Source organism: Channa argus, chromosome 12, assembly GCF_033026475.1.
Source record: "Channa argus isolate prfri chromosome 12, Channa argus male v1.0, whole genome shotgun sequence".
Lineage (NCBI taxonomy): Eukaryota > Metazoa > Chordata > Actinopteri > Anabantiformes > Channidae > Channa > Channa argus.
This window is the reverse complement of record NC_090208.1, coordinates 24,235,076-24,258,362: the sequence shown is the minus strand read 5'-3', so window position 1 is coordinate 24,258,362 and position 23,287 is coordinate 24,235,076. Positions and strand designations below refer to the sequence as shown.

Below are 23,287 nucleotides of genomic sequence, written 5' to 3'. Positions count from 1 at the left end.
GTCTGATCCCTAAACCATTAACTGAACGGTCTGAAGGCAGCTCATACACTGTGACTAGTTGTCACTGGGATTTAAGATTTAAGATCGCAGTGCCTGTAATTTGTCATTTACTGAACTGCTTGTACGTCAAAATCCATAATAAGTGCTATTTACTGGAAGTCTTTTATTGTGAAGCAGCTCCAGGACGTATTCAGTCTTAATTTACAGCTTACAGCTATATCTTATACCTTGTTGTTTGTTTTTCCTTTCTAGCTATGGTGTTCTCCTGTGGGAGCTGCTAACTGGAGAAGCACCCTACAAAGGGATAGATGGCCTTGCTGTTGCATATGGAGTAGCTGTCAACAAACTCACCCTGCCCATCCCATCCACATGCCCTGAACCCTTCGCTCAGCTCATGTCAGGTGGGACACATGTTTGGATGTGTAGAAATGTAATTAAAGGCACTCAAAGCACTGTTAGGGCCACGACTTTTTGTTCAGTGGTTTGAAAGTACTCTTGCGTGAGATCACCTCCCCCTGGCAACCTCTCTTTTCTATTTCTATCTAAAGCTGGTTTAAAATTAAGAAAACAAATTCCTGTATGGTAATAACGTGGCTGTGGAAAAGGAAGTGTTGAGCAATGTGTTTATACCCATTTATGTTCTTCCCTTGCTGAGTTTCAGGTTAAAACGAAATGTCAACTGAGTGCTTTCTAACATGCTAATAACCTGCTATCTGTTTGTTCCTGACAAATGTTTGAACACACACAGTTCGCATTGTTTTGCCCCTTCTTTTCATGTCAGATTGTCTTTTACGGTTGTATTATTAAAAAAGAGCGAGAGAGATCAGTGCACAAAACCACTGATAGCCACCTCAGAGGATTAATTAATTATCAGATTGGTTTTTGATCTGCTTGTAATGCCCAAAGAGTTGCAGCAAATTATTCAAAAACCCCCACTGCAAGTTAATTAAGCATAACACTTTGAATAAGCAATCAGCTTGACTCTAGACTGTGCTCACACAAGTCCTTGATATATGTGTAAATAAAAATTACAGGCATTGCAGAATAGTCATTTGATATGAAATGTAATGAGTGCAGAAACATGCACACGAGTAAGTCATTTGGCTTGATATGAATTATGAAATCCTTTTTAAACATTTTCAACATGGAGTAATATGTGCCCTTTTTCAGTACAGATCAGCATGTCTGAGGATTATGGTGAATCAGTGAGAGACTTCCTCTTTTCAGGTCCCTTGATTCAAGAAAACTGTCAGAAGAAGTGAAACTGTACTGGAAACAAGTGAATTTGTCTGACTTTGATGTCAGACTATTGCACTCAGGTTTTTCAACTCAGCCCCAAACTAAATAACCTCTTTTTGTAATATAAGCCCTCAGCAGGAGCATTTTATTTTGTTTTGCTTTGGCCGTCTGCTCAGAGTGAGGACAGCCATGCCTAACAGATTGCAGCTGTTACCCCCATGTCTTTGACTGACAAAGCTGTAGCCTGGTCTCTGGTGTTTTGACCGTGTCTGCCCTATGTGTGACAGAATGCTGGGACCAGGATCCCCACCGCAGACCCAATTTCAGCTCCATCCTGGCCCAGCTGACAGCCTTGGAGCAGCAGGTAAAGGAAGAGATGCCCCAGGACTCATTCCACTCTCTGCAGGAGGACTGGAAACTGGAGATTCAGGACATGTTTGATGAGCTACGGGCTAAAGAGAAAGTAAGAGGCACTCAGTGCATGGTTCAGTGTACCTATTTTATCCAGCCATCCATAAATCTATACAGGGATCTAAATTAGATTTACATACACTGGCACTTTGTTGCCCCTTTAGAATTGCGTTTATTTCATCTGATCTAAAAAGTGGTTAATCCTGAAATATCAATACTTCCAGTCTCAAGTGCTGTTCTAGAACTGATTCATATAATAAAAGATTAATATCAGCGTTTCGCGGTAAGCTTCCAATAACAGGATACACAGTAAAAAGTAACTACTGTATAACTGGATAAGCTGGATGGTTTAAATAATACCCGATTGATAGGAACTACTCTTCCTTCTGCCTGTCATGCAAGCTTTAGCACTGGAAGCACGAGCCTAATGGGTAGAATGACTCACTATCGTTTCTGACGCATTTTTGTCGCAACTTTTTTTTAAGTCCACACTGACCCACTGAGAACAGTGTTGAAATTCAGTGAGATACCGTGAGATAATATGGTTGTGGAGAAGAAGGTTGCTGTTAGGGAAATACAGACATCCATCTGTGAGTCATATGGTAGTGGCAGCATTATCCAGGTACAGAGAGGTTGTGTTACTATGGCGATGTTTATCAGTGACCACGGTAAAGTGACTGACGTCTGTTTAGACCTTTCACAACAATATTAAAACTACCCAATGCTTAATTTACTAGTATATAAATAAATAGTGTAAGAAAAAAATATAGTTATCATAAAATAAGTGATCAAATAATAAATACCACCATTAATAGCTATATAAAGATCAGGCCTGCAGAAAGATCCAGCCCTGATTTTTAATTTTTATATATAATTTAATCTCTTTTCCCTTGTAGACTTTTTATTGCACTATTGAAACATAATTCTTCCAACTTTATGGCTATGTCATGATTTATCATGTTGTTTCAGTGGCCATCTGTAGCTTTAGATCACCTTGCACTAAAAGTTTTAAAACATTTAACCAGTTTTATAATCAGTAATTTCACATGCACTTAAGTAACCAGGTTACATTCTCAAGAAAGCTGATTTTATTTATTTATTTTTTAAACTGTTATGTAAATGGGAAAGCTGGTTTCTGTAATTGGGGTGGGGGATTAGGGAAACCTGATTTCCCCAGGTAGAATTCTCCTGGGGAAAACAGATTTCTGTGCCATGTATACATATAATCCAGATTCTAATCAGCTTTCTCTAACAGTCCATGTGCGTAAGAAAAAGCTCGAGATAGACTCTGGGGCGGTGATATGCTGAATGATAGAAGAAGTCATTAGGCAACGATGGTGCCATATTTATATCAAAGTCTCAAATTCCAACTGAAGATTAAACTGACACACAAGTGCATCAGAGAAGATTAAACAAGGATTTTTTTTTTCCTATTCAGACAATTAAAACTGTATACCAGCTGTTTCTCTCAGATTACTCATCTGCTGCACGTACACACAGTTTTATAGTAACCACTTTACCCTGTTCCCCAATAACATGAGAAAGCTGGGTTTTCCGAGTAACGTGGTTACTTAAGTTCATGTACATGCAGCCAGTGTAACAGAAAGTGTGAAGGACCCATAGCAGTAACAAAATCAGACCTGGAATATTCTGACGGACATCCACCAGTGTTTATGTAATGGCACTAATTATATCAGCTGTGGTCCACAGGCATCAGGATCAGCTGTTCATCATGCTGTAAGAGTCATAATGATCAGAATCATTTGACTGACTTTTACTAGTGAAGCTCTAGAGCCCCAAAATAGTACTCGGGACAGTCATGCAGTGCAGGTTCTCTTGTAGCCATTTCCACCCTGGTGAGCATCAGCAACCTTTTCTCTTAAACTCTCCTATGTTGGAGCCATGACACACTATTAAGCACCAGTGTTGTCAAGATAGTGAAGAAGTAGGTTTTGCTTCTCTAAACAAGGTGAGGGCCTCTAGAGTCACACCTGATTGCCTGCATCGTTCACACTGACTCTTATTTCCCCTTTCAAACACACACACACTCACAATCACGTGTAATCTTTTTTAAGTACATAAATGAGTGTAATTGTTTTGTGTCGTTTGTTAATCGAGTTCCCTATATCTAGCTCTAGTCACTGATGACTGATCACGTTTTAAGTTGTATTTATGTGGAGGAAATTCCGAAGCGTTTACAATTTTTCAAACATAACTGTATTCTCGATGCAGAACGCTTTTAGAAGAGTCGAACAATATTGGAGCTTTACTGAAGAACATACCTTTTATTCCTCACTATTTGTCTGCTCACACCATTTACACATTACACAAAACAGGTTAAACAGTCCAACAGAGATTAGTTGATTTAATTAAAAGATGAACCACTATAGCACAACCGTGACTGGATTGAATGCCTGCACTTTTAGCCTCAGAGAGATAGCACACATTTATATTGCTGTATCGATTGAAGGAGGACTTGAAATACATATTGAGATATAATAAGACATAGAAAATCTAATGTGAGATCTGTGGAGGACAAGGCCCATATACAGCAGGGTTGTCAGCTTTGGCAACACATTGAAAACAAACAATAATCTGTGGGACGTCAAATAAAATGTCACGCAACAGTTGTGAATCATTTCTCCATTAATACTGATGAAACGTTTCATTGCAATCAGACACTTTAGCCTCATATCACACTGTGACCCTGGAGGAGGCTGTAAGCCATCGTCACGTCAGTCACACACAATTGGGACCTGCGTTATTAAATGCCTCCTCGCCTCTTTCATCTTCTTGTCTCTTCTCCATCAGGAGCTGCGATGCCGCGAGGAGGAGCTGAAGCGAGCAGCTCTGGAGCAGAAGTCACACGAAGAGTTCTTGCGGCAGCGCGAGCAGCAGCTGGCCCAGTGGGAGCAGGATGTTTTTGAGCGTGAGCTAAGCCTCCTCATCCTCCACCTGAACCAGAATCAGAACCAGGAGAAACCCAACGTCAAGAAGAGGAAGGGCACCTTCAAGAAACACAAGCTCAAGGGCAAAAATGGCGAGAAGATCAGTATGCCCCAAGGTGTGTATATGTGTGTGTGTTATATTTCTCCACATATCAACTTTTAGCTGGATCGTATAAGCCAGCGGTGTTGATGAGAAATCCTATTTGTATGGCCATCACTGTCTCAGTTCCAAGAAGAAGATAAAAAAACAACAACAGTTTAAAAAACAAGGAAGTAAGAGAGAGAGGAAGCTCTTAGAAAACTGTTGTAATTTTGTAGCTCGCCTTTGCTGGAGGCTCCTCCTCAGGGCTTGTAGGTTTAAAGGCTGATGCTTTAAAAATTAGGTTGCAGATAGGTGCTAATTTCTGCTGTCATGTAATAACTTTTAAGAAGAATCGAGACTGGCTGTAGCTCAGTCAGCAGAGCAGATGCCAACAAACCACAGGGTAGGAGGTTTGATTCCCTGCTCCCCCCGGGCTCATGTCACAGTGTCCTTGGAAATGACCCTGAAACCCCAAGTAGCAACAAGTTTCTCCATAGAAACAATTGAATATTAAAAATTAAAGAGATAAATACAAATGTATTTTCCTCACAGTTTATTGTGAACAAGTTGATATGAATGAATAAGATTCAGTCTTAGGCATGATTAAAACACTGATCTGGAAATGAGGAAAGGTGGCTCAGAGGTCTGACTGGCTTATATCTTTGCCCCTATATGTCCTTTCATGTTCAGCTGGCTGCTGTTTCTCATGTATCCTCTTCTGTCACAAAGTCACACAGCCAGCTGCAATTCACATGCAGTGTGTTTCAAAGCATACGCATGTGTATTTTGGACTGACCAAGCATGCGTAAATGCACTGCGTGTGTGTGTGTGTGCGTGCGTGCGTGTGTGTTGTGGTTAGGCCTTTCCCAGCAGCAGCAGGGCGGTGATGTGGTGGTGGGGGGGGTTTGATGAGAGGGAAGAGTGAGCCAACCACGCCTCGACACTTCCTGTCCATGGATTCTCTCTCTCTTTCTTTCTTTCTCTCGCTCTCTCTCTTTGTCTCTCCCTCTCTTTCTTTCTCTCTCTCTCGTTCTCTTTGTCTCTCTCTCTTTGTTTCTCTCTCTCTTTCTGTCTCTCTCTCTCTCTCTCTCTTTGTCTCTCTCTTTCTTTCTCTCTCTCTTTCTCTTTGTCTCTCGCTCTCTTTCTTTCTGTCTCTTTCTCTTTTTCTTTCTCTCTCTCTCTTTTTCTTTCTCTCTCTTTCTTTCTCTCTCTCTTTCTCTCTCTCTCTCTCTCTCTCTCTCTCTCTCTCTCTCTCTCTCTCTCTCTCTCTCTCTCTCTCACTGTTCTCATCCATCTGGCTCCCTAATTACTGTTTTTATTCTTCTTACCATATCTGTCTGACTCCTTTTTTCCTTTTTCCTTATTCCACCACAATTATTATTGTATTTCCCTTCATCCTGTGTTGCTCTTGGACTTTGCAGTAGTTGAACCTACATACAGTATGATACTTCGCCCCGCTCTATAGATAGACAATCATAAGCACATTTATATCTGATTTAAGGTTTAGGATTCAAATATTTTGTCACAAATAATGTGTAGGAAAATGCTGTGTGGCCTTGCTATGCTAGAAGGTTAATATGAAAAATAAAAATTAGAAATAAATATAGACATAAGGATAAACATTTCTGCTTTATAGTATATAATAATACCTCTGCAATGTGGTTTAGCTGGTGCCCCCATAAAAATTGATATTATGATAAATGAGTCAAAATCAATTTTTTCATCTTCAGCACAGGTTTCTGCTTAGCTAACCTAACCAGCTAAACTTACCAAGTATTATGCCTACTTCCTTTGGATAAGTAGCTACCCGGCTAGTTTAGCAAACCAAATGTAACAGTAGTAGCTGCTGGATGTGGATCCCGATGTGTTTCTGTTTTCTTAAATAATTAATTTGTGCAATTAAATTATAAATTCAAAGTATGATACTTAGGCATCACCTCATATTAACTGTCCTTCCATTTGACGGTACAATCTTAAAAATTGGTATATATTATTGTAATAGAACATTTACAATTAGGAGATGACTCACTGCTGTATTTAATTCAAGTACATAATGTAGTAATTTAAGGGTGTGAACCACTAATAAAAGGCAATGAATTAAAAGCCAAGAGTAGAAATTAGAGATTAAGGACAGGAAATTGATATGCATGTACGTGCATGTTAAATTGAGGTGATGGCTCATAACTATGAGGCCTTAAATTAATAATAATAATTTGAGGGAACAATATAATTAAACTTTCCCTCCTGATACCCACCAAAGTGTAGCTCTTTATTAGCATTGTTGCTTTCTCCTGGGCTGTGAGCACCCAGAAAGTCTGCTAGCTGGCAACCACTGGTACAGCACATGCTAGTAGTTAGTGCATCCTGATAGTGTGAGAGGTAAAGTCTTAGGAAATCAATTCTTTGCTCAGTATTCCGGTGCTTAGATTGCTGGCGAAACTAGCTAAACACTACAGTGAAAATCAGTTTGAGGTGAAAAAAGAAATCAGGAAGCTAAAAGAGTTGTTGAAACCTTCACAACAACTGACAGCTCTTGATTGTGATGTAAAGTGAGAAAATACAAACCTCTGTGTGTGTGTGTGTGTATTCATCCAGGTGGCCATCCAGGTGGTCTAACATCTGGTGTGTGTGTGTGTGTTACAGATTTCATCCATAAAATTACGGTGCAGGCATCACCAGGTTTGGAGAAGAGGCGCAACTCTCCTGATTTGGGTTCAGGCTCCTCGCCCTCCTTTGGCCCCCGTTTCCGTGCAATCCAACGTGAGTACAGTTATTTTGTTCCTCAGATACACACATGGACACACAGTGTTGTTGCACACACACACAGGTACACAGGTGAACGTGTATGCTTTGAGACACATTTAAAAAAAGCAAAGTCTGTAGGATCTCTTGTCTTCTTGCATGCACGTAAAGACTTTGTTGCAACATTAGCTCTCTGTTTCCAAATTCACTCCTTTCATGTGCTCTCAACCACCCACTCATCTTTTTTGTCTTCCCCTGTTTCCCTGTGGGCCCCCTCTCTTGCTCTCCCCCTGCGTGCTTTTCTTTTTTCTCTGTCTCTCACACACACCCTTTTCCCTTTTCAATAGTCTGTTCCAGTCCAAATATTATCTGACTTCCTCTCGGCGGCTCAGCACTTCTCAGCAGCTTTTTTCCACTGCAGCTCTGCTCTTCTCCCCCCCCTGAGAAGATACCTCACTGCTGCAGTAGGGGGAACCATCGAGCTGTATCTTTCAAGCAGAAAGACTCCTCAGCTTTATATGCATGCAGTGGCTACAGTGTGGTTGCCTGAATTAAAAATAAGCAGGGAGGAATTCATTGCTCCAGGAGAAGGGCTTGAGAAAGGCGGTAGCAGCAGCAGAGATTTACAATACGCTTCTGCTTGTCAGGCTCTTAGACAAATGCCCCAAGATGGTTTTCCTTCAGAGGGAAGTTGTAGCCAGTAGGTCACGGGGCGTCTTAACAAAACCCAAAAGGAAATTTGTGGTGTAGGAATAGGCAATGAAAGGGATTTTTCTGAAGAATTACCACGGGGGGCTGTCATAAAAACAAAAATTGTGGTAAAACATTTATCTGTAAAAGTGGTTCGTAAATTCAAAACATCTGCCAGCTTCATTTCTTCATTTAATAGAGAGCTGGTTTTCTTTACTTCCTAATGACTCTACTTAATGGCAATCGCTAAGCCTTGAGTGTGCCTGTCATTAAAATGTGTTTAGTGGATATTTATGCTTGCCCTCTCAGAGTAGCAAGCAGTGATTTATTGCTGAGGCCTCCCAAACTTATTTGTCTGGAGAACTGACAAATTGATTTGCGTTAGTCCACAGAGCTCCATTCAACAAGATTTTTGTTGGATTAATACAAATTACTATAGGAGGGAACATTGGAATGGAATTAAATTCTTAGAAGTAAATTCTCTCATTGTACCAAAGATAAGAAGAAAATTAAACCGTCTAAACTTTTGAAGAACTTTTTAAACTCAGGGATTGTAGTTAGCATTTTTAGCATCTCGGTTTGCTGGCAGTTTATGGATATTGTTGTCCTCATTATTTTCTTTCTGAGGAGGCAGTTTTGCTTGTTGTGTTTTTTCTCCTAGTCCTGTTCTTCATTCCAATCTCTAAATCACTGGGATTTTGCAGTTCTGGTCCTGAGGGCCACTGCTCTGCTTGTTTTCCAACTACCCCTATCCTACCCATTGCTGATTACCAGGATCAGGTGTGTTCAATCAATCAATCAGTCACTCACTTTGCCCTCCCTCAGAACCCTTCATCTGAAATGGTAACTTACATCTTCTGATTGACTAAATCAGCCTTGATCCAGGTAATCAGCACTGGGTAGGGCAGGGATAGTTAGAAAACGAGCACGACAATGTCCCACAGGTGATACAATTTGCCACCCCTGCACTAAATGCACATACAGTATAATGGTTTGAATGTCTCCCTTTATAGCATGCGTAGGTAATGCTCTATGTTGGAAATGTCAGTTGGCTGGATTACCGATTTTTGTCCAGAATGAAATACCTTAACAACTTTTACATGGATGGATCCTGATGGATCAGGATATATTGTATAAACTTTGATTCTTTAGTCCCAGAGGACAAATTACACTGACCTTCCCCTTGTGCTTACTTCAGGTTAAATTATTCGCTCATCCAGTAAAATGCAACAATATTAGTTTATGAATAAGCACATTTAGTACAGACATAATGTTCCGTACTGGATTACCTGAAATAACTCAGATATAATAATATTTTTATTTAGCACATCATGAGGTTTAATTTGTAGTTTACAATCCTTTTATTTATGACCAGATATCTACTAAACACATTTCCACCAAACCCAGCTACATTTCAATGCCAGTTAACACACACTAGCATGCTAAAACGCTAAAATAGGAAGATAAACATTTTATTCATACCTGCTAAATATCAGCATGTTAGCATAGTCACTGTGAGCATTTTAGCATGTAAATGAACATCACTGCTAACATGATTTTCATACATAGCAGTTAATTATTATAAATAATGTTCCCAATGACAGAGCCAATGGTTACTCCAGTACAAGAGAAAAACATGTAAATATACCAAAACATTACAACCATCAGAGCATATTCCAGGCTATCCAAAAGTGTTTACAGAAAATGTTTTTGAAGTTGATTTTTTTTTTTTTTTTTTTTTTTCAAGCCACAGTCTTACTTACTACTTACTACTTACTGGTAATTACTGGTACTCTGACACAGTCACCTGATATTTGTGCTTGCTTTGAAAACATTGTGTTGGAGAGTAATTAGAGGCAAAGTGCACCAGCCTGGCTGCTAATGTAGTAGAGGCCAAAAATAATAACTAACATTTTCATTCAAAGCATTCAAGCATATTTACTTTTTACCATTTTTGACGCTGAAATAAAATGACACAAACGAGGGAATCGGTACAGAAACTGAGCCCGGTGAAATAAAGTAGCAGTTTTAAACTTTTCATGGTATTTGCTCTGTATGAGAAGTGTGTCCGTGTTCCATTTTCATGCCAACCTGCCTTGGTGTTGAGGTGGGAAAACTCCAAAAGACTTTTTTTAAGGTTGTAATACGGTCAATACGTTACAAGGTGCTGTGGCGGTGTCACACACTTTGTTAGCCAATTGGTTGGGAGGGTAGTGGGATGAGATGTAGCGGCAGAGCCTGGGTAAAGTGTTTGAATGACAAGTGAAATCCCAACCTTTATTAGCATGCAGCACTTCCTCTCTCTCTTCATCTTCTCCCTGGTGACTTTGGCTCCTTCTTCTCACACTTTGTGCTTTGTGAACCATTTAGAGGTTAACCTTTAGTCTGAAATGACACAATAAGGTAATCTTAACATGGTTTTAGAGAAAAAGACTTAAGCTGTGCAGATACGAGTAGAAAAGCGCAGTGACGTTTCATGAATTCTAGCTGTAGCACGAGTCAGTTATAGGTCACATCTTTGGAGATGATTGCAGGCCCTACCTTAATTTGTTGGTGAAACCTGCCTTTTAAAAATGCTCACCTCATTAGAATATGGCACGGCAGTATGCATACTGATGATGCGCAAGCTGATTTGAATTTTTTTACCTCCCCTTTTCTCTGCAGTCAGTCCCAGTGACAACAGTAGGACATTTGGTCTGAGCCCAGTCTGGCCCCTAGAGACCCCTTCGCTTAAGCAAGCCAATGGAGACCTAAGGTTGGGCCCCCACTGGAGGCCCCAAAGCCCAAAAAGTCCCAAAAGCCCCAAAGTCTTGCGCCTCAGTCCCCAGGAAAGCAGGTACTGTAGGACTGTCTTTTTTTCTTAAAATTTTACAAAGGTTGGATTTATAAACATGATTAAATACTTTTGAATATATTGTTGCTTTCAGTCTATCAATGAGAGCCAAACTCCTGGAATCAGACAGCAATGAGAACGGAGAGTCTAAGGACGACTTTGAGGAGTACAGACCTTCCACACCCACCCCTCCTTCTACTCAGAATGGTATTTGATGTAGTATATAAGCCTTAATGCCAGTGAAATTTTCCTATATCTGCCGATTGTAGTTTAGACTGTCATGAGTGTGAATTATAAATGGAAGCTAAATGAGGAAGAAATGCATGTAGTGATACTCTTCTGCCTATTTATATTTCTCTCTCTTTTTTAAAAAAAGAAAAACATTTTCTCTCTTTGCAGGCTCCTCAGTGAAGGACAGCCTGCAGATTCCTCTACCTCAGGGAGACTCAGGCAGTGAGGAAGGGGGTTCCTCCCCTGCTGGCTCCCCTAGACCTGACAGGGGAGCCCTAGGTGGGCCGATTAAAAACACCCACCGGGCCCTGCTGGGCGGTGGCTCCCTCCTAGCATCCATTGGTCTAGGTCGCTGCCTGGATATTCCCCCAAGGGTGCCTCCTCGAAGTAACCCTTCATCCCCGGAGGACCGCACCCTCTCCGAAGTGGAGATCTCTTGCCCTAAGCCTCTCATTTCAGACCCTCCAGTAGTGGACGATCTCATCACTTTTTCCACCTCTGAGCCGCTTTCGAGACCACTATTGGATTTAGCTCTGCAGTACCAAGAACTAAAGCCCTTGCCTCTGACACCACCCCCGCCGCCGAACCCCCGGGAGAGGAGTGGTCACCGGACACCGCAGATGGCGCACAGTCCTCAAAGCCTCAGGAGCAACCAGCAGCATGGCAGAGCTAGCCCAGGAAAATGGACTTTGAGCTCCCATTCAACCAATGGCGAGCTGGGCTGTGAGGCCTTGGAGCACAGAGCTGAGAGGAGGAGGAGGTCCAGCCAAGGCCTGCATGCCTCCCAGCTAGGTTAGTCTGAATCAGGATATATTATATAAAGTGTTACCGCTTATGAAAATGCAATTCTATATTAGTATAGTGGCCGTTTAAATTAGTATCCCCTCCAAATTTGAGCCATGTTTTTATTTTGGACTTCCTCAGGAACACTAACCATGTTTTTGGAGTCAGGACACAGAAACATCTACTTTGAATAATGTATCTCCTCAGCATGACAATGTTTTGCTTTACTTCTTCCTGAATAATTATTGTAGCTTTATTCACACAATCGTTCTGATGCTTTAGTGACACAAAAGCTTTTTCATTTATATCAAAGCTCGTATTTAGCTATTTACATATCTCGGGTAACAGCTGGTCCTGAATCCAGCACCTGAGAATACTCGCTAAGCAAAGCTAGCGTCCAGTCCTCTTTCGTTTTCTTTTATTGCCAAGTTGCAAATGAATGCACAATGCAAAACATCACAGGCACAGTTGAGGTCATGCAGAGAGAAAGGGGCAGAGTGAAAACTTTTAATGAAGTATTCTTGACATTGCCACTGTCTTTCTTGACATTTCTTCAGATGCTTCCGGGACTATGTCTTAAGCTCCGCAGTCTTTCTTGGGTGCGTTAACGGTCCAGTTGGAGCAAAATTTCATATCAAAGCATGGGAAATTCATGCCTACGTATATGTTGTGTGTAAAGGATGTAGCCATGACACATGATTAACAGCCACATTCACAGTACAGTTTTACAGTACAGAAGAGTAATATGCAAAAGGGCTGACACAGTTTACAGCCGTAAGGATGGAGGCGTTGTGTGCATCGGTTGTTTTAAGAGAAAGTGGGCTTTATGAGAGCTTTAAGAGTGCCCTCTGGTAACATTTCACACTATATCGGGTCCGTTTGGCACACGAAGCCTGAGATTCTCCACAGAGAGCTTCTTTTAGCTCTGCCCCCAGGTACCCAGCAGACATGCCTCGCCTGTTCTACGGCTAACAACCATAATCTCACAAACTGCATGTGCTCATTACATTGGACGCATGGAGGCAAGGAGCCACACATAATTAAACAGCGAGTGTTTTAGCTTAACATCTTATTATGTTTATTGACTGTAATGACTCCAGCTCAGATGCATAGACAGACAGCCACAAGGTTGCTGGTGGTGAGTGTGCGCTTGAAAGAGAGCGATGAATTCAGAGGATTCCTTTGCAGGCATTTTCGTCTGCTCTCTTGTGACTCCTGATTGCTCTTTCTTGTCAGCTGAATAGCTTAGCAGCCTCGGAGAGCTGCTGTTGATGTAAATAATGCCATTTGGCAGACACATTACATTTGAAAATAGTGAATGTTCATTCAAGATGATTTATTCTGAGTTTAATGTTCTTGTCAGTGCTAATTTATACTGGCTGTTTGGTGTTGCTGTAGCTCTGTAACAAAGTTACACAATGCTATGGTATATTTAATTTAGACTAATTGCGTCAACATTTGGTGTGGTTGACTTCCATTTCTTTCCGAACAGTAATATATTTTCCACACAGAATCCACACAGACACATTTTCATGTGTCTGTGTGGATTCAGAATTCCGAGTGCATCAAAGAGCAGCAGAATTCTATCATGGAAAGCACTTGTCATCTGCTGTTCTCAAGTAATTTTATATAGTCCAAGCACAAAAAAACCCTGATGATGTCATAGTGATTTCATTTAGTTTGATAGATAGATTTGATTGAAAAAAGGATTAAAAGGTTGAGGGGTTTGGGGATTTTTTAGTCTGGATTGCACTTTAAACTCCACCAAAGACTGAAACCTCAAAAGGAACTTTAGGCTAAATAGAATTTTTATCTGTAAGAGTTACAGTTAATTTTAATTGTTTTTTTATTTTTCTGAGCTGTAGTACAGGGATATAAATCCATCAGCTTTTTACCAATAGTTACACTCACAATCACAAACACAGTACCAACTAAGAGTTATGTTGGAAGCTCACACGTATGATCCAGAATACACACATCTTTAAGGCAGAATAAGGGCAAATTAATAAAAATACAAATGCATAACTAGTATGGTAATCTCCTTTGGTTTTCATAATATGCATCACTAACATTAATTTCTGCAAAGCTGAGAGAAAAACAACCAACACCATATATTTCTATTATAGGTTCTCTCAGGGGGAATCTGTGGAACACTTTGACCCATTGCTTGTTGATTTAAAAACAACACCGATAAAAACAAAAAAATATCCAGATTTGGAGAAACAAATTCACATTATCTGGATGTGAAATGCTGGAGCGAATCACACTCACACAAATTAAAAAAAAAAACTCCTTCTGTTTAATCTGCGAAGTACAAATTCGCTGCCATTTCACTTAGTTCACAACTTGAGAAGTAAATTGGTCAACAGTACAACAACAAACCAAATCTATGAAATTACTACCCTGCAGGAGACGGTGAATATCAGGGTAGTAAAATCTTGTTATTTAAGTTTAAGTTAAATATAATGTCACTTGTTTGACTATAGTAATATTGACTGTGTGTAACTCGAAGTCTCGGTTGGAGTTTGAAGTACATTTTTGAAATGGGACTTTGATTCTCACAGTTTATCTGCGTTTTGCCTGAAAACAATTATGGGCGAGTGGAAAGCAAGAAAGACGTATATATGTATGTATCCTGAACTATCCTTAAACGATTGTAGACATTTAGGAGAGAGAAAGGGTTTAATAATTTATGCTGTTGCATATGGAAATTGTAGGATCTAGCTTTTTAAAAGCTTGAAGTCAAGATATATCTGCCTCTGGCGCTTCAATTTTGACCATTCAGGGTGAAGTCTGTCTCTCACTAAACCCCTATCTATTGAGAAGTGTACTACGAGTGAATGTTATGGCCCTTTTTAATGTTTATTTTCCTTTTCTCTCCAGTTTTGGACCTGCCCTTGTGTCAAGACACACAAGACTCTGATGACAAGCCCTCAGTGCCCTATGCTCTCCACCCCAACCCTGCACTCTGGAGCCCCAAAACCCGACGCCTGGAGGTCAGCGTGATTCCCCGACCACGCCCGTCTCCAATTCGCCCACGCATTGACCCCTGGAGCTTCATCTCAGCCGGGGGTAGCAACTCAGGTGGAGGCCGCAGCCCAAACCGCTTGGACAGCATCCCACTGGGCTACCAGCCATCCCCTACAAACCCATTCACTAACTGTGACCCATTCCCCTCACCAGACTGTGACCCATTTACCCTCAAAGCTGACCCCTCGAGTCGCTCGGACGCAGCTCCACCATTTGACCCCTTCTCTGCTCCGTTTCCTATTTCCCGCTCCGCCCCATGCTCCACAAACGGCTCCCCAACGCTGCCTTCATTTCGCATAGCACCCCTTAACCTGGCTGACTCACCCCTGATTGACCTGGGCTGGGCACCCTGCAGTAAGCCCCTTGATGGCACCAAAGAGAAAGCTCACCCCCGGAGGACACTGGGGCTGAAGCCCTTCAAGTCCCCAACGCAACTCAGAGACGACAGGTTCTAAACTCCACTTTCTCACTTATGCATATTTAAAAACTGCAATTTTTTTTTACCACAGGAACACAGTCCAGGACTCCAAATACTATGTCCCACATTTGACAAAGATTTGGAATCTTAAAAAAAAAGGCACACCCATCACTTAGCCAATGCGGTAGGATGTTCCCCATGGGATATCCAATCACTGCAGGTAATATTTATATGCCAGCCTGCTGGTTTGGACACCTTAAAGTCATTGAAAGGTGTTACATTGGATTTTGGGATAGCTGCCTGTGAACCAATAGCTGGTGCCAATTTCAATATGCCTCTCTATCTCTGTTTCTCAATCCCTTTGAAGAAGCAGAACACAGATCAGTAGTCCATCTTCCGATTCTATCAGGCTGCTCATATCACCTGCTTTCATCTCCACCCTACCTTTGAAGCATTGTGACAATGCAGAGGTGGATAAGGCGAATTGCACAGCTTCATCTGCCTCTACCTCTCTGCAGACTGAAAGCATTCCGGACAATGGAAATTTGGAGTGTCTTATTTCGTGAAGTGTCTATAATATATATCTTTTCAACGTTCCTTGAACGATTTATCTGGTGCATAGGGAAGATGCTATGGATTTGGCTTAAATTTGCAAATCAGCTTAGCATTGCTGTGGAAGAAAAGTGTGTGTGTGTGTGTGTGTGTGTGTGTGTGTGTGTGTGTCTAGACTTATTGTTAAAGGAAAGCCTACTTTTTAAACGCTGTCTGCCTGTTGCATTATGGGAGAAAGTGGCCTATTCTGTGCCGCTCATGAAATCCAAGACAAAATCATGACCCAGGCATTCCACTTGGAAGCAGATAACATTCCAGTCACATTCCCCGGGAAATGCCAGGGATTGGACAGATTCATTTGGCTGGCAGGCGACACAGTACAGGAAACAAGATGGGGGAGCCCTCTGCATTCCATTCATTGCCAAAGAATGCCACTGTGACAGTGTATGTACTGGGACAAAGAGTGTTTGCAAATACATTGTTTTTACCTCCATACTGTGCCAGGCGGGTGGGGTCTGCCACACTGGATAAAGACAATCACAGACAGTATTTAAACATTAATAAACTTATTCTGTGTTTTTTGTTTTTTGTTTTTTAATTACATGCGACTATCCAAACTGTCTTATCACCACCCCTCTGGCGCTTTAGGAAGGTTCAACCAAAAATTGGAATTTGCAAAGAGTAAAGTAAGATTTGTTGCGTTCTTAATTTCCAAGAATAGAAGGAGCCTCTCAAAATGGAAAAAAAAAAAAAAAAAAATCAACATTAAAAGCATTTTGATATTTTGGGGGATTCACATTATCTGTTTGTCCAGTGTAATGCTGCAACCAGCGGCTGGTTAGCTTAGCTAAACCTAAAGATCAGGAAACAGTTGGAATAGATATCATAGAAGGACAATGGCTGTAATAACAAATACGTAATAGCCAATAACAATATCCAGTGGTCTTTTTATTGAAGTTAACTTGTTCCCAAGCATGCAGGCGATTGACATAGCTGGTGTAGTTCACCTGCTAAGCAACTGAAAGAGACCTACTTACACATGTTATGAGGTTCAAATAGTAATTGCGTTCATCACTGGCACCATGTCATTGGAAGACAAAAACAGCTTTGTTCTGATGAAGAGTGAAAGCCCTGTCTCTAAAGGGGAAAGCTTTGTGATTAGCCTAATAATCCTACTGATGTACAGTGGAAGCTGATAACAATAATTAGCCTCTTGATAAGACCAGGGAGCACTAACAAAGAGTTCAGATAATTTGTTAATTCATTTGCCCCAGGGTTACTAAAATGCCCTACATCCTCCTCGCATGGTATTGAGTCTCATTCTGCATCAGCTAACGTCTCTATTTAAGCTCCTTTGAAGCATAGCGTCTTTTAAAACGAGCTGTCTTTCCTCTCTTCTGTTGCTTTTTGTCTCTGTTGCCACTGGCTGCTTAGCTGCTGACCAGATGAAATCATCACTGTCAAGACTCACCTTTTTCTACGTCCTTCCCCTTCAAGTGATGTGGGAGATAGTTTTCTTTCTTTCTTTTTTTTCTTCTCTCTTCTACTCCTACAGCCTCCTTATTCTCAGGAAAGTTTTCTGAGGGCAGTTTTGTCCTGACACTGCAGAGCACTCAATTCAGTAACGGCCAGTTTTTTATCAGTGAAAAAGCAATGACATTTGTTCCAGGACAGTCCATTTACAGAGGAGTATTCACTTTATAGAGACAATGGAATTAGTTTGGAATTGAAACAGGAGCTTTGTTGTGTATTGTACAATGCACATTCATTTGTCTGTTCACCATCTACCAGACATCCAAATATTATTTTATCCAAAGACCAGACTATGTGAAAAGCTAGAACACTTTCATCTCCTTAAGGGTCTTTGTATTGTGGTGTTGTACTTGGTAGTACAAACGAAAACATCTTATTGCTGTTGTCATTTGAAAATCCCCTTGTTTTGGAAAGAGTCCACAGTATTTTTGGGGATTGGCTGAACTTTTCATTTTGTATGCTTTTGCATACACTGCTCGTTGCAATGAATTGATTTTCCTTTGATACGTATTTTAGTGTGACAGAACACAGACTTCAAGTAAAGCATGATTAAAAATATGAACTCACTTTGTCGTACAAACCTGAAATGATGGGAACTTTGAAATGTTAACCCTCAGTTTTATTATCCGAAAGAGGGGGCAGATCAGAAATATGTTTTTCTTTTCTTTTTTTTTATCACTGAACTTGCTAAAAAAGAAATACACAGCAATATTTTCAGAGATCAAGGCTATAACAGCAGCTGGTGCTACATCATATTTTACTAGTTCCCTGTGGATGCATCTTGTGCAGATGTACTTTTAAATTCTGAGAAAGAAAAGATGCGGAGCTCTAAACTTGTCCTGATCACCCAAACAAAGAAATTATTGCGCTTGTCCCAAGTTGTTTTTTGTTGACCTTTGGTCTAGTCGAGCAACTCACCTGCCATCACCTAGACGTGAGCAGTGTGGATTTTCTCCATGGTCTGCAGACATTGGCATTTTAATATAGAATTTGTCTCTCTCAGCAGTGTTCCCTACTTTCCTCTGCTCTCTGGTCCTCACAAGCAGCACTTCACAGACTTGACAAGTGATGGGTCATTACCTTGTCTCTTCGTGTCAACACACAAAGCCACAAGAGCTATCCTCTGATAGTCATTAGGCTCGGGTAGCTGTTATTGTCAACAGAGCTCTGTAAGGTGGGGAGAAAGATGCATGAAGGAAACTGAGATGATTGAAACGTCTGGGTGATTATTCCTGTCACAAATTCTCTGTGCGTCAAGTATCCACTTCAACTTGCCACTCATCTCTTCTCTGGATGTTCTCACGGTTCTAGACTTTTAATTTTCCTTCAGTCTTGATGTTGAAACGCGTTACCTGTCGTTCTCCATCAAGCGTGCAAAGTGAGTACATAACATATTATGCAGTAACAGCAGTAACTGTGCTTATCACACATGATTAAGTTTAAGTAGTGTTGCATTTTTTTTCCATCTTGGTAAGAACATCTTTATTGGCTTCACTGGAAGTGATGAGAAACTGCTACAAAAATGACTTGTGCGTGGAAATACATTGCAAGTATTATTATTATTATTATTATTATTATTATTATTTTATTCTTACAAACACATACTCGTACCCTAGTCCATAAGGCCTAATCTGAACCTGTCAAAGGTCCTTGCGTAGTAGCTGAGGAAATCAGCGGGACACAATTTGGGAAGTCTTTTCCGGACAACAGCGTCCAATTCTTAGTTTCGGCTGTCAGATTTAGGAGCCATAGCTGCCATTCGTCCACCAGAGCTGACAGCCAGCACTGCAATAAGAATCTCCTGATAAGCTGTTTGTGACACTCCGCTCTTCCAGGCATCGCCCCGTCCGTCATTGCAGATCAGCATCGGGAACACAAACTGGCAGGGGGGGAAAATGGAAGTGAATTTTCCTCAATGGGGAGCGATATTTGCCAATCCATTTTCAGCCCCGCATCAGCAGGGATCAGACACGATTTGATGATCTTAATCTAAAGTTCGAGCTCAAACCATTGCCCTTAATCAGGGGATGGCAAATGATTGATACATCACATGAATAAAAGCTAATGAGATGGCACAATGGACGTACCCAAGGCCCTGACCTCCTTCATACCAAGAGCATCTTGTGAAGTATGGTGGCATTTTAGAATTTCCGAGTTGAACAATCGGCACAATTATCTGGAAGACAAAAAAGTTTCAAGCTAGCTACTGCCTTTTTGAACGTGTAACCTAATGCTATCATTTGGGTTTACATTGACAAGTAAACTTTAATTTGGCTTTGTGAACCGTGCATATATCTGCCATTAATTACTGATTAACCTTTTGATTAACCATTGATTCAACTGCAGCAGTAGCCATGGAAGGATTTGCAAAGGACTAATACTACGTGGTAATCAGTAATATTGAATACATTCATATAAAATAATGCTACCACATGCATAATTTTAAGTCAAAATTAGTAAAACTATCTAAATTATGAAGGAATACTATTTGGCTTTGTCAAATCTAAATAATAAAGTCACTTGCTTAAATCACAAAGTATATGTAGACAATTTGACTTGTACCTTCACAAATGTTTGATGTTCAGTTCCATTTTCTGTTTCAAACACCATGCAGATACTCGAGTGTGATTTGATTTTATTTATACATAGGTGTCAAATTTGCCCTTGGGGAAATATTGTAAATGTGAATCAAGGCTCGTTGTGTTAGTTACAGTGACAACATAGGTGGCAGAAACTATTACTTTTCTCAGATCAGAATCAAGTAGGGGTGTGCTGCTGTTGTATCGTTGCAGTAGAGAACCAGCATGGAGATTGAACCCATGCTTTAGTGAGTTGTTCAGCTGGTACATTAAGATCCAGGGTAAAAGTGTATGATTCTTGGTTACTAAAGGAAAAACTGAATCCCATTGAATAGTTGGAAGTCGGAATTAACCAGTCACTGTATTGTGCTTAATCTTGGTATCAGTGCACAATGTGCTCGTAAACATACCTGTTTCTAGTGTTTGAATTGAAGGAAATCAGCCAGTCAAGTCAGAAGGGTAAAAAAAAAAAAAAAAACACGGGGAAGATTCAACAAGGATCAGGGGACATATGTTGCTTATATTTTATTGATGAGTTTTTACCATGGCAGTTTAGTCAAGTGTGAATTCAGACATGACAAAACAGATGACCCGGAATATCAGTGGCTTTCGCTTCATTAACCTTTGCTGTCTTTGCTTGCCTGTGTTTAATTAAGTGGACGTTACAAATATACCTAGTTATCAGCCTCATTTTAGTTGTCTCACAGCCGGCCATCAGTGCCAGAGACACTTTATTGCTTTTTCTGGCTTTTATTAAACTCAGACACCTGCCCAGGCCTTTGTTTGGCATTAACAGGCCGAGACCAAATGATCAAATATGACCTTTCATTGACTGTGCAGGAATTGCACGTCCCTTTTGGGACGTGGACAAAAGCCATGTCTGCGAGAAATGCCGCCAGGTGCGTAAGCTAATGCTCAGTCTCTCAAAGTGTGAATATTTTCTCTAATTCTTTTCAGTCTGTGCACCCAAGGTCACCATCTGCTGTCCCCTTTTTCTGTAACAACAAAAACTGAAAACTGAATGAATGGGAGCAATGAAAGGACGACCAATTTGTTTCCAAGACCACAGTGATGGCTCTTGGAGAAGACTGGTGTCCTGTGTAGAAAATAAACATGGATTTTATCTATGAGGTTATTAAGTCCAAGGCCCACACACTCATCTTCCCTTCACTCAACAGCATACAACATCCCAGTGGTCGTGATTATTGTTCTGCCTTGCTATTGACATTCAATTACCTTGTGATCTTCCTGGAATAGAAGCCATTCAATCTGTGTATTTCTGTTTCTCGAGTGTTGAAAGAGTGTGCTGCAAACCAATTGGTTGAGCAAACAGCTTTTGTATCTCAAATATAGAAACAGCAAAATGATTAATTGTTGGCTTCTCAGCATCGTTTGCAGAAAGAGGGAATAGTTGGTATTTTTGGAGTTTTTCCTAACCATACGGCATCTTACTACATATGAGTGCACGAGATAGTGAGTGCAAGATCATACAAATCCTGCAACTTTGAATCCTTGAAGCATTGGTGAGTTAGTTAGGACTTAAGCAAGTGTAACACTTTTCACTTACCTTAAACATTTGCTTAAGTAATGTCAGTGAGCCACGTTTTATCCACGTAATGTTACTTCAAACCACAGATAAGTTAGAATAAGGACTTTGTATGCTTTTGCATTTACTTCTCACTGCTAAGATTCCAGTGCAATTAATAGATTTTCTGGGCAACAACATGGGCTTTAAACTGAAAATATGAACACTCTTTAGTTTAAAAAGGGTCTATATACCCCCCCCCCCAAAAAAAAAACAAACAAACAAACAAACACCTGGGACACTTAGTATACCAGTCCTGGAACCGGCGATTACTAAATATATAATAAAGTAAAGTATTGGATTGTGTCTTGAGGCTATTTTACTGTAGGTGGTCTCTTTCAGGTGCTCTCATTTGTTTTCACCTAACTGAACTCCAAATCATCCAGAGAGGCAATTTTAAACCACTTACATGGTACAAATCCCCATGACTTACTGGTCAAATCTCTTCCAGATACAGCATCACTGTACTGTAAAAGGCTGGTCGTCCTGACAGCTTCCTGCCAGCAAACTAAGGACATTTCCAAAATTAAAGATTAGAGAGGGTAGAGGATAAGTGGATATTTATAAAGGGCTATCTTTTTACACACTGGATTAAAACTATTTCTCTTTCAAGATGGCCATCGACACAGTCTACATTAGGATGATTGATTGCTTTATATGAATATTTTACAGGTTTTCACTGGAGTATTGAATATGTATGTATGGGTGCTTCACATGAGGCAGATTAATTTTACATTGCAGTATCTGTATCAAAATGATCCCTCTTTAGGTCCCAGTATTTTTGTGTAGCAGATCATTCAACTGAATTGCCTGGTAGAGCTTGAAATCAGCTTCTTTGTGTACATTACAGCAAATTTCCAAATTTAAAATGCAGCCTAATGTCCCCTTGGGGCACCCATACAGATATTTTTATGTGCATAAAACTGCTAGAGATAAGGTTTTTGCCACTACTTTGAAATAGTAGACAATGTCGACCTTCTCTCTCTTTTCTTTGTATCTTTTTGCTTTTATTGTAATTGTTTCAGTTCCATTTTCATGTCTTATTTTGTTCTATTACAAACCCAGGCGATGTGATAACGCAATTGTTGCATTGTCCTGGCAGCCATTTTTTACATCTCTCAGAACAGTCTCTGCTCATGCGAGTTAGATGTTTTGCAGTCGTCAGGCTTTGAAAACTTGTTATTGTTGCATTTTTGTGAAATCTCGCACTGGGCTGGGCCTAATCAACTGTTTTTATTGTTGTTGTTTGTCAAGAGGATTATTTCTGTATACAGTATGTGAATTTTTGTTTTCTTTTGAATATTATCATGGGTTTTAACCTGTGGGGGGGGGGAAAGAGAGAGGCTCAAAAAGAGTGAAGACCAAATAAAATGTAACACTCCCAGTGCGTTTGTGATCTTATTCAAGTTACAGTGGAAAGTGTGGAACAACAGGACATGCGAGAAAGTTTTTATGATTACTCATAATCTGATCATAAATATTCAAATGAAATTATTGACTTTTTACAAGTACAGTTGATTGATTTTACTGGCATAATTATACTTGGCAATTGTCCTTTGAGGACTAACTGCCATGTTGATCTGCAATTAGGATTCATAAAACCTTTCAGTGTCCTGTCTGTAGCCATCTAT

The 23,287-nt window shown here is 40.4% G+C and overlaps 1 protein-coding gene across 1 annotated transcript in view; it reads left to right on the top strand.

Moving 5' to 3' along the window:
* Positions 1 to 22,912, top strand: part of LOC137138310 (mitogen-activated protein kinase kinase kinase 11) — a 46,159-nt gene extending 23,247 nt beyond the window's left edge. The window contains exons 3-10 of the mRNA XM_067525376.1: positions 253 to 401; positions 1,527 to 1,702; positions 4,462 to 4,714; positions 7,324 to 7,440; positions 10,777 to 10,948; positions 11,040 to 11,152; positions 11,345 to 11,968; positions 14,843 to 22,912. Of these exons, the coding sequence (XP_067381477.1) occupies positions 253 to 401; positions 1,527 to 1,702; positions 4,462 to 4,714; positions 7,324 to 7,440; positions 10,777 to 10,948; positions 11,040 to 11,152; positions 11,345 to 11,968; positions 14,843 to 15,444 (2,206 nt within the window). The 3' untranslated portion in view covers positions 15,445 to 22,912. The remainder of the gene's footprint in view (positions 1 to 252; positions 402 to 1,526; positions 1,703 to 4,461; positions 4,715 to 7,323; positions 7,441 to 10,776; positions 10,949 to 11,039; positions 11,153 to 11,344; positions 11,969 to 14,842) is intronic.
* Positions 22,913 to 23,287: the final 375 nt, after the last annotated feature.